Source organism: Buceros rhinoceros, unplaced genomic scaffold (assembly GCF_000710305.1).
Source record: "Buceros rhinoceros silvestris isolate BGI_N320 unplaced genomic scaffold, ASM71030v1 scaffold14530, whole genome shotgun sequence".
Classification (NCBI taxonomy): Eukaryota; Metazoa; Chordata; class Aves; order Bucerotiformes; family Bucerotidae; genus Buceros; species Buceros rhinoceros.
In genome coordinates, this window is record NW_010387976.1 from 613 (window position 1) to 13,651 (window position 13,039).

General features: G+C 38.1%; 2 protein-coding genes across 3 annotated transcripts in view; one reads left to right on the forward strand and one right to left on the reverse strand.

The window, feature by feature from the left end:
- The window catches only part of METTL5 (methyltransferase like 5), a 4,202-nt gene extending 444 nt beyond the window's left edge, over window positions 1-3,758 (forward strand). The window contains exons 2-7 of one of the 2 annotated variants that reach the window (XM_010142581.1): window positions 454-568; window positions 997-1,178; window positions 1,474-1,556; window positions 1,845-1,896; window positions 2,590-2,639; window positions 3,646-3,751. In XM_010142581.1, coding sequence (XP_010140883.1) covers window positions 454-568; window positions 997-1,178; window positions 1,474-1,556; window positions 1,845-1,896; window positions 2,590-2,639; window positions 3,646-3,699 — 536 coding nt within the window. In that variant the 3' untranslated portion in view covers window positions 3,700-3,751. Of the gene's footprint in view, window positions 1-453; window positions 569-996; window positions 1,179-1,473; window positions 1,557-1,844; window positions 1,897-2,589; window positions 2,640-3,628 lie in introns of both variants that reach the window. The other variant, XM_010142508.1, reaches the window with a different exon arrangement.
- On the reverse strand, window positions 3,409-9,028 carry SSB (Sjogren syndrome antigen B (autoantigen La)). The gene is made up of 11 exons (XM_010142395.1): window positions 8,955-9,028; window positions 7,459-7,562; window positions 7,117-7,291; window positions 6,855-6,962; window positions 6,653-6,753; window positions 6,327-6,398; window positions 6,200-6,242; window positions 5,409-5,549; window positions 4,857-5,040; window positions 4,564-4,689; window positions 3,409-3,864 (listed from the first exon to the last, which is right to left on the reverse strand). Exons 1-11 carry the CDS (start codon window positions 9,018-9,020, stop codon window positions 3,767-3,769), a joined length of 1,218 nt encoding a protein of 405 aa, XP_010140697.1. The 5' UTR covers window positions 9,021-9,028; the 3' UTR covers window positions 3,409-3,766.
- Between the last annotated feature and the right edge of the window lie 4,011 nt (window positions 9,029-13,039).

Sequence of the window (13,039 nt, forward strand, 5' to 3'; positions counted from 1 at the left end):
TCATTACAAGTTATTGTACAATTCTAAAATCAAGTAAATTGATTTAAAAGATAGAAACTTCTTAATTTGTAAATGAGAAAGCTGAAATGGACTTATTTCATGACACATAAAAACCAGTAAAAGTGTAAATATGCTCAACCATACTTTTTTTTCCAATGTCCTCCTACTGTTTTTCCCCAAACAAATTTAGTCATGCTTTCTCCATGAAAAATAGTCAACAGCTCTGTAAGTTCTCCACTAAACATCTAAAATTTTGTAACATGACAAAATGTTTTTGACTTGTTTTCACATATAAATGAAAAAGAGAATTACAGGCAGTGAGAACATGTTTTAATTTTGTATGACAAAAAACCTTTAATTCAGAGTTTTCTGAAGGCAGAAGCTTATCTTGATTAAACAGATGCAATTTGGTATTACTGACCTGTGTTTTGGTTTTTTTCTCTTTTTCCGTAGCATGTATGCTTTACACAATTCACAACACTTTTGATGATATTGAAAACAAAACAGTTGCAGATTTAGGGTGTGGCTGTGGCATGCTCAGCATTGGAAGTGCCATGTTAGGAGCGGGGTAAGTACTCATTACAAAGTTCTGCTTGTGTTTTCTGACTTCTTAGAAGAGTAGAAAAGATGAGAACGCAGCGATGCAGAACCAATCTAATTTTAGATATCTAATCTGGTGCATAATGAGGCTGTTTAGGCAGTCAGTAACCATTCAAAGAGTGGAACAGATAGACAGTTGCCCTGAATTTGGAAGTTACAAAGTTTGCTGTCCCCGAAGGCCTGAATGAACACATGACACTGCCTTCACAAACTTTGAAAGGATGTTTAAGAAAGGGCAACAGAGCTACCTGCATTTTTATCAGCACTGAATTTATACTGTATGATTGTTACATTTCCTAGACAGAAGTTGCCTACACAGATCCCTTTCATAGTAATTTAAACACATTTTAGTTTTCAGGAGACTAATCCACGGCACTTTTTTTTTTTTTTTAATAGATTTTGTCTGGGGTTTGACATAGATGCAGATGCACTGCAAATATTTCATAGCAATATTGAAGACTTTGAGCTCACAAACATCAACATGGTCCAGTGTGATGTCTGTTCTTTATCTGACAGCATGTCAGAAACTTTTGACACAGTTATTATGAATCCTCCATTTGGTACCAAGCACAATAAAGGTTGGTAATTCTGAAAGTCAGTTAGAAATTATTAGGAATTAAATAGCCAGGAAAATACATTTAATGAAACATCTCCCTTCTCTATTACAATTATCTATTGTAACCTGGAGTTTTGTTGATCTGGAATCATTTTCCTAAATACAGATTAACAGCTTCATTGTAACTAACGATCACTGGATTTGAAATAAACAATACTAGCTGTTTCATTCTTCTCTTTTACTAAAAGCAGTTGCATTTTAGATATACTTTCTGTACCTTAATGTACTTGGTGCTAGTAATTTCATCATTCTTTTAGGAATGGATATGATTTTTCTGAAAACTGCTTTACAAATGGCAAAGACAGCTGTATATTCCCTTCACAAAACTTCAACGCGGCAGGTAAGCCCTTCGTTTTAGTAGGGTGAGCAGTGACCAGGCAGAGAAGTAGCTGGCGTTTAACGGTGTCTATACCTTCACCATTTTGTTCACACATTTATGGGCTATGAAACTTGCTTTGGGTAAATTCTAATCACGTCAAGTAACTTGTGATCTCACATCAAGATGTGATCTAATGTTTCAGCTTGAAAAAGAAAAGCGAAGGAGACTTCTTAAGTACAGGGGGTGTAGATGTTTCTGGAAGTGTAGAAACAAAGTTTTAAATTTATTTGTATCTATTTAATATTGTAGCACATTCAGAAGAAAGCAGAGGAGTGGGAAGTGAAGATGGATGTCATAGCAGGTAAGATTAATTTGTTGCTAAAGATAAATTTAAAAAAAAAATCTGTTGGGGGGCCAGTATCTACAACACTACTAAGCCAGTCTTAACAGCCTGAGGTAAATTTAAGTGTGATTTAACACTGAAAAATGACAGCGGTTTTTTTAAGCGTTTTTTTTTTTTTTTAAATATACCTTGCTACCTGGCCAGAATACCAGCAGGCAGGCAGTAAAGCTGAGGAATACACATTCTGTGCAGAATCAGAATTGGCTTTCATCCTGCACTAGATTTTATCTTCAAGCAGAAGTTACCTGCTTTCCTGCTTCAAAAGGAGGTTGCTGCTGAATAACAAAAGCAAAGTGCAGTTCAGTTCTTACACAAAAAACATCCTGTCCTTAAAAGCCACCTAAATATTTTTCTGGCAGTTGTTAAAGTATCTCCCAAATTCTTAAATATCACCAGCTGCACGCTTTATAGTCATACAACCTGAGAAATGGAAGTTGCACAAGTACTTGAAACACAAGTGCATTTCAGCCATCCACTACTGTCTGATGTGGAGAGCTTAAATGTTCAGTCATAATCTAGTCCAGAAGTCAAAACAGTTATCTATCCAGAGGCAACAAGTGTGGGGAGTAGAATAAATAGAAAAACATGGGTGTAAATCCATTGACTAATAATCATTCCAGTGTTTACAAGTATTCTTGGTGCTGTTCACAGAACTTAGATATGATCTACCAGCATCATACAAGTTCCATAAGAAGAAATCGGTGAGTATAAAACTGAACATAACTGAGAAAATGCTCTGTCTTGTACTAGGGAGGTAAATAAATTCTGCTTAAGAAAACATAAGCTTTAGGGCCATACGTACTGGATGAGTAATGCTCACAGCACTGGAGAGAAGCTCACTACAATGGGATAAAGTTCCATTGCTGTTACTACATTTTATAGTTGGAACAGGAAAAAGAATCACTGTAATGCAAATCAAAGCTATACACCAAGATTAAAGCCAGCACCACAACTAGACGTGGATAAGCTAAGGGTCGTCTCCTGGACTCAGATTTTGATAGTTACTTGCTTGAACCTATTTGCAACTGGAACTTAGACTGAATTAAGTAATGAAGGCCAGGGTAACTAGGATTTTACAGCGGTAGCATTCAGCGTTCTGTGCTCTGTACTGCAAATAGCTGCAGCCAGTGAAATCCATCACAGAACCTTCTTGGGACAGGAAGAAGCTCTGCACTTCGTCCCACAATAGACCGAGTCAGATGCTAGAGTAGGAAGCTTAAGCCTACAGGCAAGTTCCTGGTTGCTGAACGCTGGCCAGAAGACACGTACCTTGTTACCACAAGGGAAGTAGAGAGAATCATGGATTGGACTGAGCAAGATTTGAAGATCATTAGGTATGACGAGCAGCAAAGCCTAGAGGTTTTATTCAGCTGTACCTATTTTCCTGGTAACTTGAACAATGGAATTCTGTCCTTCAGCTTTGCTACTTCACAGTTACAGCTTTATTAACACCCAGGCTTCAGTAGTAAGCAGGTTTAAGTTCTGAATTTATTGGCAGCTGCTATTTAACATAACCGCAAGACTACAAAGTTCAGAACCTTTTACATTTGAATGATGTGCCAGAGAAGTTGAGCAAATCTAACAGTATAAACAAAACTATAAATATAAAAGAGTTTTCCAGGGTGGTATGTTAAGAGTAAGCATGCTTCTTATAACTCAACAACAAAAGCTGTAACCCAACAAAATGAAGCTTTCCTTTCCTTGTAGGTTGACATTGAAGTGGATTTCATTAGATTTTCTGCCAAGAAACTCCTGAAATGAGGCATGTCTTTAAAATCTACTGAAAATGGAACAATAAAAATAATGATTTTTTTTATTTATTTTGGTATTACTGATCTCCATTTCCATTTTCTGTTTTCAGTTGTTTTGGTGCAGGTTCTTCTTTTTCCTTTTCCTCTAGTGGTCTCTTCTTGGGACTTGCTGGTTCTGCAAGATTTAATATGTGGTCATTTATGTTAAGGAAAACATTTCAGTATTACCTGAAATCTCCTGAAAAAACAAACCTTTCCTACCATCTAAGTTTAAGGATGAGTCCTAGTTTATCCAAAGCCACTGCTGTGTTAGAGGGTTTACTTATTACTGTGGCTTAAAGCTTTTAGATGTTGTAAAATACCAACTTTGAAGAGCTTCTTCCCTGTATAACTTTACAGCAGGAGAGCAGGTAAGAAGATGAATACAATCTTACAGGTTTCAGTGGGTTTTGTTTAAGCAGGTGCTGTATCTAATGAACAGAAGCTTGGCTCTTTATCCTCTCCAACCTAAATACCAATATGCAGAACTATTGGTCTTCTCATGTCCTCGAGAAAAAAAAAAAATGACCACTCAAGAGACTGGATCCACACAGTTGTGCCATGTTGCTGACAACCACCATCTTTCAATGCAAAATGCTTTGAACAGCCCTGCAGTACAGCCTCAGCGATCTAGTAGTTATTTTAATATGCTTTTTGGACAGCTCTGGAAAGAATCAAGCAGGCGGCCCATGAAGTTGCTTTCCTGATATTGACAGAGGACAGAAAAACTACAGCACAGGGCCAAATCTGAAACACTTGTAAGAAACATGGGTACTTCTCCAGAGAGTAGCTCTGTGTACTAAAGAAGCTGCATCCAGTGCACAGAATGACATACCTGTTTTCATATCATCTTCTGCCCCTTCTTCTTCAAACTTTATTTTCTTGCCCTGAAACTGTACTTTCCCTTTATGTGCACCTTGAGGTATCTTTCCCCCTCTTCCTTTTCCTTTAATTTTGCGTCCTGTAGGGATATGAGACATCAGGAACTTTTTAACATTTGTCTTCTAACTGGCAAGCTCAAAGGAATGCTTTACAGTTAGTGTTTAGTATGTATTCACTATTTACAGTCACTTTCACACAGTGCTACTTCTAGGGCATTATAAATGCTTAAACCAATGAAAGGAGGACCTTTTGTTTTCTGTTTCAGCAATTCTTGCTGATCTTCCAATATTTTTTTCAGAGCTTCTTTCTCTGCATCTCCTTCTAGCACTTCCCATGTCACATCCTTGTTCCGGAGCTGTAAGTTTCCATTATGTGCTGCTTTGGCTTTTTCCAGAGCTTCTTTTGCAATGTCCTTAAATAGGATAATTCCCTTAAAAAGAAGAGTGGCATTTGCATCTTACTGTGAAAACACTGAGCTACTAACATAGAGATATCTATACATATCTATAACGTATAGATACCTAACATAACCCGTTAGGTATCTCAGCAAGCTCGTTACTCCTGCATGATGTAAAGTATGTCAGTAATGAAGCAAAACCCTCAAACTGTCCAAATAAATTCTCAGTTTAAGTTATGAACTGAGAAGGCTGAAACCTTTATCTATTTTTTAGAAAAAATGTACAGGAATAATATAATTCTCTGAATATTCTGCAATTCCACGAGTCACATAAATAAATTATTTGGTTATATAAGAGAACAAGCATTTAATAATTCAGTTAACTCCAAGATTCTACTGACCTCCTTTGCACCTCTGACAAAGTGTATCCATTTGATTTCTCCGTGATCCGAAAATACATCATGGAGATCTTCTCTGCATGTTTGATCATCTAGATCACCAGAGAACTTCAAAAGACATCCTGTCTTTTCTTCCAGAGACTTCTAAATGAAATTTAAAAACCCACACATTTCTGTTGAAGAGTCATACTTGAATATGCATTTTTTTCTGTTCAATCCTAAGATTAGTAAAACATGATAAATAAGCGATTGAAGTCACCACCCTTAGCACTATCAGTAACCTAAGCATTCTTGCTACATAGCTTATTTATGCAGATATTCGAGTCTCGCATGGTGTGTCCCCCATCCTTTATTTTTTCCTTCTTTATTTCCCTTAAGAGATTCACACTCTTTAAATTCTACAACCAGTTTTCTGAAGGCTGACACCTCAGGTTGAAAATCTGTGTAATACCTGATTAAATCCTTACTGATTCTTCAAATACCACAGGAGAACAATGATTTAGGATCACTTCTGAACAGGTAAAACATGCCTAATAATTTAAATTCAGGATATGATCCTTTAAACAAAATTAGTCTCTTGAAAACAAGATTATGTACCATGACAAAACAAAGTCTTGCTGTTAAGTTAGCCGGAAAAGCTGAAGTGACTTTCTAGAAAGTGCTGTGTATCATAGAATTACAAACACTGAATATCCGCAGTAGCTTTACAAAACATAGCTGTAGGGGCACATTTGTTATGTGTGGATTGGAAGCATTGCCTAGTGTTCAGGCACAGAGATTTAAGAAACCCATACCATTTCAGCATCTGCTGCTTGTTTCTGTTTTTCTTCTTTTTCCCTGTAGAAAAGTTAAATTAGTTAAAAGTTGGTTCAAGTGTGGTCAGATGAGTAAAACCAGGCACTTTTGTTGATAATGACTTACTGTTTAGCTCTTGCTTTAGCTTCTACTTTGTTTTGTTTCCTTTCTTCATTCTTCTTTGTACAATACTCCTCCCTTCAATAGAATATAAGCTGAATTAACACTATGTGAAGTATTCCATTATAATTACTTTGTAAGACAGCAGTAACCAAGAAACAGCTGAGATCATCTTTGGGTGTTGAGATGCTAGTCTTCAAAAGGTACAGCTATCAATACCTGTACAACAGTGCAGAAACTTGTACTTCTCAGGTCAAGCCAGGTTCTTGTCTAAATCCACCCCTGACCATACCATCATACATACTGATCATACATCAGTTAAGTGAACTTACTTGAAAAGTACTATCAGCTCTGTGTCCTTGTACTTTTGGTTTGGGATCTCTGTGAACTTCTTAGCAGATTCAACACTATCAAAAACTGCAAATATTGAGCCCTGTTAAATGGTAAGAGACATTCAGTGTTAAGAGTAATTGAACAGAGTGTTGTCCATGGAGAATCCCTCCCCCACGTCTAACTGTTCATTGCAAGAGCTACCTTAAATGTTCTCTGCAAGGTTCTCCTCATTTGAATGTTTTCAACTGGACCTTTATCCTCAAGCCATTCTTTGATATCATCAAGAGTTGCATCTAGTGGAAAACCTTTCTGCAAGATAGCAACGAGCTTCAATTATATGCTACAAACTGATGCTTAGTCAGAAATTATAACCTATCTAGTATGAATTAATTCAAGCTTTACTTAGATGGTTTTCAGTCAAAGTCATGCAGAATACACAGAGCAAAGGAGTAAGATCACTTACAACATATACAGATCTGTTTTTAATTGCAGCCTTGTATTGGTCATTTAATTCAGGAAGGGGTTTGTTTGGAGATCTTCTTATTTTAGTTTTGTCTTCATTTATTTCCATTAGACCAGTCTTGGATTTTCTTAGTGCTTCTACAATAACACTAAAATCTGTTGAAAGGCGACTTAACCTATTGAGTAAGCAGACACGGATTATACAAATAATATAGACAAAGCTGAAGCCAAATGTTAAAACAGCAATTGGAATTGTACATGCAGACCAGGGACACTTGGTCCCAAACAGAGATAAGTATCTGAAAGTTGCCCTTCCATACAGATTAGCTGCCCTCTGGTTTACCTGTTGAATTTGATCATTACTTCTAAAGGCACCCAGCCATCGTCCAGCTTGATCTGTTCCTTCAGGAATTTGTCTCGTGGTAGATTGTGATTGCCAAAATAGTACTGCAAAAAAAAAAACCAAAAGGTAAGCAGGGCAGGGGGAGAGATGACTCTGAACAATTGGAAATTCTGAAATTATTACTCCCTGTTTTAATGTGATAGTTTTGGAAAAGTTAGTTGCAACACATAACCTCCAAAAAAGCCCCAGTGCTTCATGCAGTAGGACTAATGAGGCAAAATAGTCTGCAGTTTTGTTTAGGAAAGGCATGACACTTAGTCTGTTAACATAATTATTCATCAACCTCATCAAGCTCTGCAGAGTCAGAAGTCAAATCTGTCACCAACAGATTCAGGTGTTAGTCTTTATTTCAGGAATGTATAAGCAAGAATACTGTATTTGCCACACCGAGAAATCATACATGTAGACTAAATTTTCTAAGTCTCATTCAAGAAAATATTTTAAGATAAAAATACTATTTTTAATTTACTGATCATCTCACTTGGATCATGTCCAGCACCAGAAGAGCAGAGCGTCACATAGTTGACAAACTTTCAGTTCAGTACAAGACAGACAGACAAGTTAATAAGATTTTTTTGCTTAGTATCAGTCAAATACTAGGGTCAAATACTTAAAGCCATAGGATAAGTTGAAGCCTTTCCACCGATATCACTGTCCTTTAAGAAGTCAGTGCAGGTTTTACAACAATACCTCTTCCCCCAGCAAACCTCAAACTCACGTTACCACAAGTCTAGCTTGGTCAACTATTTTTCCTCAGTCTCTGGGTTGGGGGTTATTTTTTTGTTGTCGTTCGTTTGTTTTTTTCATAAATAATGACTACAGCTTCATAGGCTAATGGGGATTCACATGCAGGAAAATGGGTTTCTTCTATATGTCATTTTAAGTGATGTGCTCAGTTTTCTGTTGTAGGGTAACCCTCCAAGTCTCTAGAGTGAGAAACAGTGCATCTAAAGTAGGCACATAAGTTTATTTGTTATTTGTAGCAAAAAATTTCAAAGCAGTAAATCATAATAGCGAGTTACACAATACACTAATATTCTGAGTAGGAGGATTCCCACCCCCCCCTCCCCCAATTAAGTAATATAGAATGAAAATGCGTCCTCCTATTTGCATAGGTAGAATAACCCCAGCGAACATCATAATAAATTGTTTAATAGTACCTTCACTCCGTATAGCACCTGAAACGCTAGCAAGTTAAACCTTTTGTCTTTTCAGATGGCAGCCAGCTCTAGAGAAGTGTAATTTTCAACTTAGCCTACCCCTATGAATTAAAGTACTAATTGCCTGTTCAGAGACCTGCAAAAGACATTTTTGAAAGAGCTGAAGATTCAAGTCTAACTCCCTATGAAGTTAACTTGCCGTTAGCCAAGTCCCTACCAATGAATGTCTCCAAAACTACATCTCAGCCCAGATTCCAAATTATAAATTGAACTTACCTCAATTTGCTGACAGATTTTGCTTTCCAAAATGGACATGTTTTCACCATCTCCGTTTTCAGCCATTTTCACCAGCTGTGCTGAAGTGAATATAGAGCAAAGGCACTAAGTAGTGAATAGTACTTTCTACAGACTTACTTCCCTATTCTGTTGCATTTCACTGCAGCCTAAAAAGATAACAGGCAAGTTCTTCAGCCATATGTCTATGCTTGTGAGCCAACTTTAAACTTGACTGCAGAACTTCAAGAGGAAACTATGAAACAACTGTGAAGAAACCAAGTAAAATACTTGGGTTGTTAAGGCAGCATTTGGCATTCTACATTCAAGATAAGTGAAAAAATGCTGGCACTTTACAGCATTAGAAAAAGGTTATTTACCAGCAGATCCTCTGCTGGTACCTAGCGGCAACAAACCTGAGAGCCAACATTTTGTTTAAGCCAAGTCCAACCTCTCATCACTAGGCAAATCATCAATAACAAAAATTGTTTCGTACTCCTAAACAGGTATAATTAGAAACTTTTCTGAGGTTTCTGCCTCCTTGTAAGTTCAAGGAACTTACTAGAGAAAGGAAAATATCTGCATTTACTAATACATCCTAAAGACTTCTAGTTCTCTCCTTTACAAACTCGTCTTCACTGCAGTTCTGCCTGAATACTGATTCAAGCATCTTTGATAAGAGGTAAGATGTTTTGACTTGAAAGTAACTTCTTCCCTTAACTGGTGTCAAGTGTATATTCCCAGTACCTCAGATATAGGTCACTATGTGCACTAGAAGGTTGGTAAGAAAGCAGCTACTGGCCAGAAAGTTAACTGGGTTCAGAAAATGTCTATGCAGTTAACATAAGGACAGAGTGAAGAGTAACCCTTGAGGAAAAATGCTGTCAGAAATCAGTTTGAATTCAATTTTGAACTATGAAGCAGATTTCTTCTTTCTCTCTTTGGGCACCATCACACTTGTAAATGCAGCTACGGAAGATGAAGCTGTTTCGAGGCCCTCAGCTACTCCAGTTCACAGATCAGAGATCATTAAGACTGGTGAAGATGGGTTTGCCTCATGTCTTGCATGGTTTATTGGAAGATTTAAGCATACACATACTGCTCTTCTGCCACTCGCAGGACAGTAATATCTTTCAAAGCATCAAGATGACTGACAATGTAGAATGATGGAGAACTCCCCTGAGACTCCCTTGTCACAGGAAATTATGTCCTTCATCAGAACACCCAGCTGGCAGCCCCATCTTATTTTATGAGTTAATTCACTGATCATTATTCAGCCTGCTGCAGTCTGCAGTATTCCCATTTTCTCCTTTTCCTGATCTCAAGACCACATTACATCCTTTGACTTGCTTGTAGTCCTTTTTGATCTAGCGCTGAGAGCCTTAAAATTTGCATCCCAGTCTCCACTACTGGACTTCCCCCTGTACCTCACATTGTAACACCCTTTAAGCATGATTTCAGTCAGTCTTAGTTGGCAGTTATTCTGAGAGTATGATCTGTTTGTCTATAAAGCACTTCACAAAAACCCAGGCCATCATACACAAAGCTAACCATCGCAGTTACTTAAGAGATTTCTCACATTAGCCACCCTGACTACAGGAGACTGACTTAGTTCATCACCACATTCTGCTGCTGGCACTACCTCCCCTGCGATTCTGTCCCCAAAACCTGACTTGTAAAACAGAACACTGGCTTCTCTCACATTGTATCTAACTTGGTGTAATTTTACTGCAGCCTGTGGAATAGTCTCAGCTTCTTCCACTGGATCGACTGACTGTGCTATTCTAACACCTGACCCAACAGGAAATTAACCTCTACTGCAGAAAGGGAAGAACAGTTCCATTAGAGAAACTTATCACTTTTGATTTAGCTTGTAAAAAACAGTGGTGATGGAGCTGTTAAGGCAGGGAACACAAGAGAAGGGAAAAAAAACCAAACACAACAGAAAAACCTTTCTGTGAGAGCAAGCAGCTGAAGTGGGTTAGACATTAAACTATATCCTCAGAGTCAAAAAAGTATAAAATGTCAGCTGTGTGAATCTTTGTGTTCTCAATCCTTAGTTAATCCTTTAACTCAGATTGCAAAGTCTCTTCTCCAGGTACGACAGATTTTTTTTAAGCACTAGGCAACATATTTAAATGAACCATTTTTAATGGGTGCGATCCACAGCACACTCAGTTAATGTTTAAGACGACATACTCATTTACTAAGAGAAAATTTTGCTCTCTTTAATATTCTGGAAAAAAGTTATTTCAGTCATGTATCCCATTTTAAGAAAAATGCATTAACAATATCTTCTGGAACTCCACAACAGAGACAATCTGCTGGCGCACACTGAAATACAGATTGAGCTGGAAGGAGGAATCTTCCCTTGGCACCTTCCATTTGGTCAGCCGGTCTCAAGCACGCTGTCAGGAGCGAGCTGAGCAGAGCTAGCTGCTTTGTACCCTTGTGTAGTGCAACATACAGAGCAGCCTCCAAGTGCAGGTTGTATCTGCTCACTCCTGTAGTGGTCTTTGCTGGTTTACCTGCCATGCTGAATGGTCTATGGACTTCTTGAAGCAAACTCTCCCTTAATACAAGTTGTTGTTAAAACAAAACTTAGGGCCTTTTGGCTGCAAGCTGCCCAATCACCAGCAGTTCTGCCCAAGCTAATGGGGTGAGGATTGCAGAGAGGCAGCATGTCTGGGACAGTATGGTAGAGAGCCTGCTCGTAAAGCTGTTGACTGTGCTTTGGTTTTGTCATGTAGAGTTAAGCCTCCTGAGTCTGTCCAGGGTAGCCTGGCTCTTCTAGACTTACAAAAAGCCACACCAGTCTGAAATACGGAGCACAGCACTCTTTTTACCAATGGATACTCAAGAAGCCATTAAGAAATACCAAGATAGTAGTGCTCTGAAGCATAATAGAAGAAAACAAACTTTTGTCTTCACCTAGCTTCTGCCACCTATTCTCCTTCAGCCTTGTTATAACCTTGAATACCCTGCCTTGTCTTGCACTTTCCCAGCTGTCACAGTGCACCACTCTCACCGTCTGCCTTGCTCCAGTTCCAAAATACCCAGAACCAGCAACTCACTTTCCACATAATAAGCCTCAGCTCTGCTGCTAAGAAGAGATGAAAACCAAAGTCTATTTCCTTAGCAGTATTTTCAAGGTAAAAACCAAACAGTACAGAAGTAAAAAACAACACAAGACCTGGGCAAGTCCTTCAGATTAAATCTTACACCTGGTGAAGTTTTTTTTTTCCAAAAAAAGCTCAAGTAACAACCTGAAAACTAAGAAAGGCTCAAGTTTGCCATAGGTGGAATTCAGTTCAGACACTGATCAAGCTCTAACCCGTTTAGAGTAAAAGCAGAAGCCGGCTTCTAATTTAAGAGAAATTCTAGTCTCGCTGCACATGCTCACTTCAGACCCTTTAGCTCAGTCATTTGGCACAAGCTAGTCTTCTGAATCCAACTTCCAGATCAATAGTTTTCTGTTGCTGTGCAAAAAAAACCCCTATACCCACAGTCTGAACAGCACGCAAAATCCTACGTAAGATTTTATTATAAGTGCTTTCTTAGCAGACCACACTGACTTGTTCCTTCTGTGACAAGTCTGTATCAGCACCACTCAAAATGAAAACAAGTTAAAACAAGCAGGCATGAGATTTAAATTACAAATGGAAAATGACAGCCAAAGCCCTTTAAAGAAAACAGTTTGATCCCACACTATATTGGCTAGATCATCCAAAAAACAACTCTCAAGTGGATTTTCATCTTGTCAGCTGGACAAAGCTTAGCTGCAGTTGAATTGCTTTTACCATTACTGTAACAGAGTCAAGCACTTTGTAAAAAAGCAAGTTTACCCAATCAAGTAACATGGAACTGTTATTCATGCCATGTGTTGCTCAGAAACCAGTGTGCAAGCAGTCTGAGGTTTCTGACCACATTCTTGGATTTTATTTAAGGTAAGGATTAACTGCCATCACTCACTATCACAGATGTTATCTGCACAGCTGTTTTTTAAGTAGAATTAGTGGAATTTCTATCTAAATGATAGAAATGTGAGCTCTGGAACCTCACATCTAGTTTGTTCGAAGACATTTTTA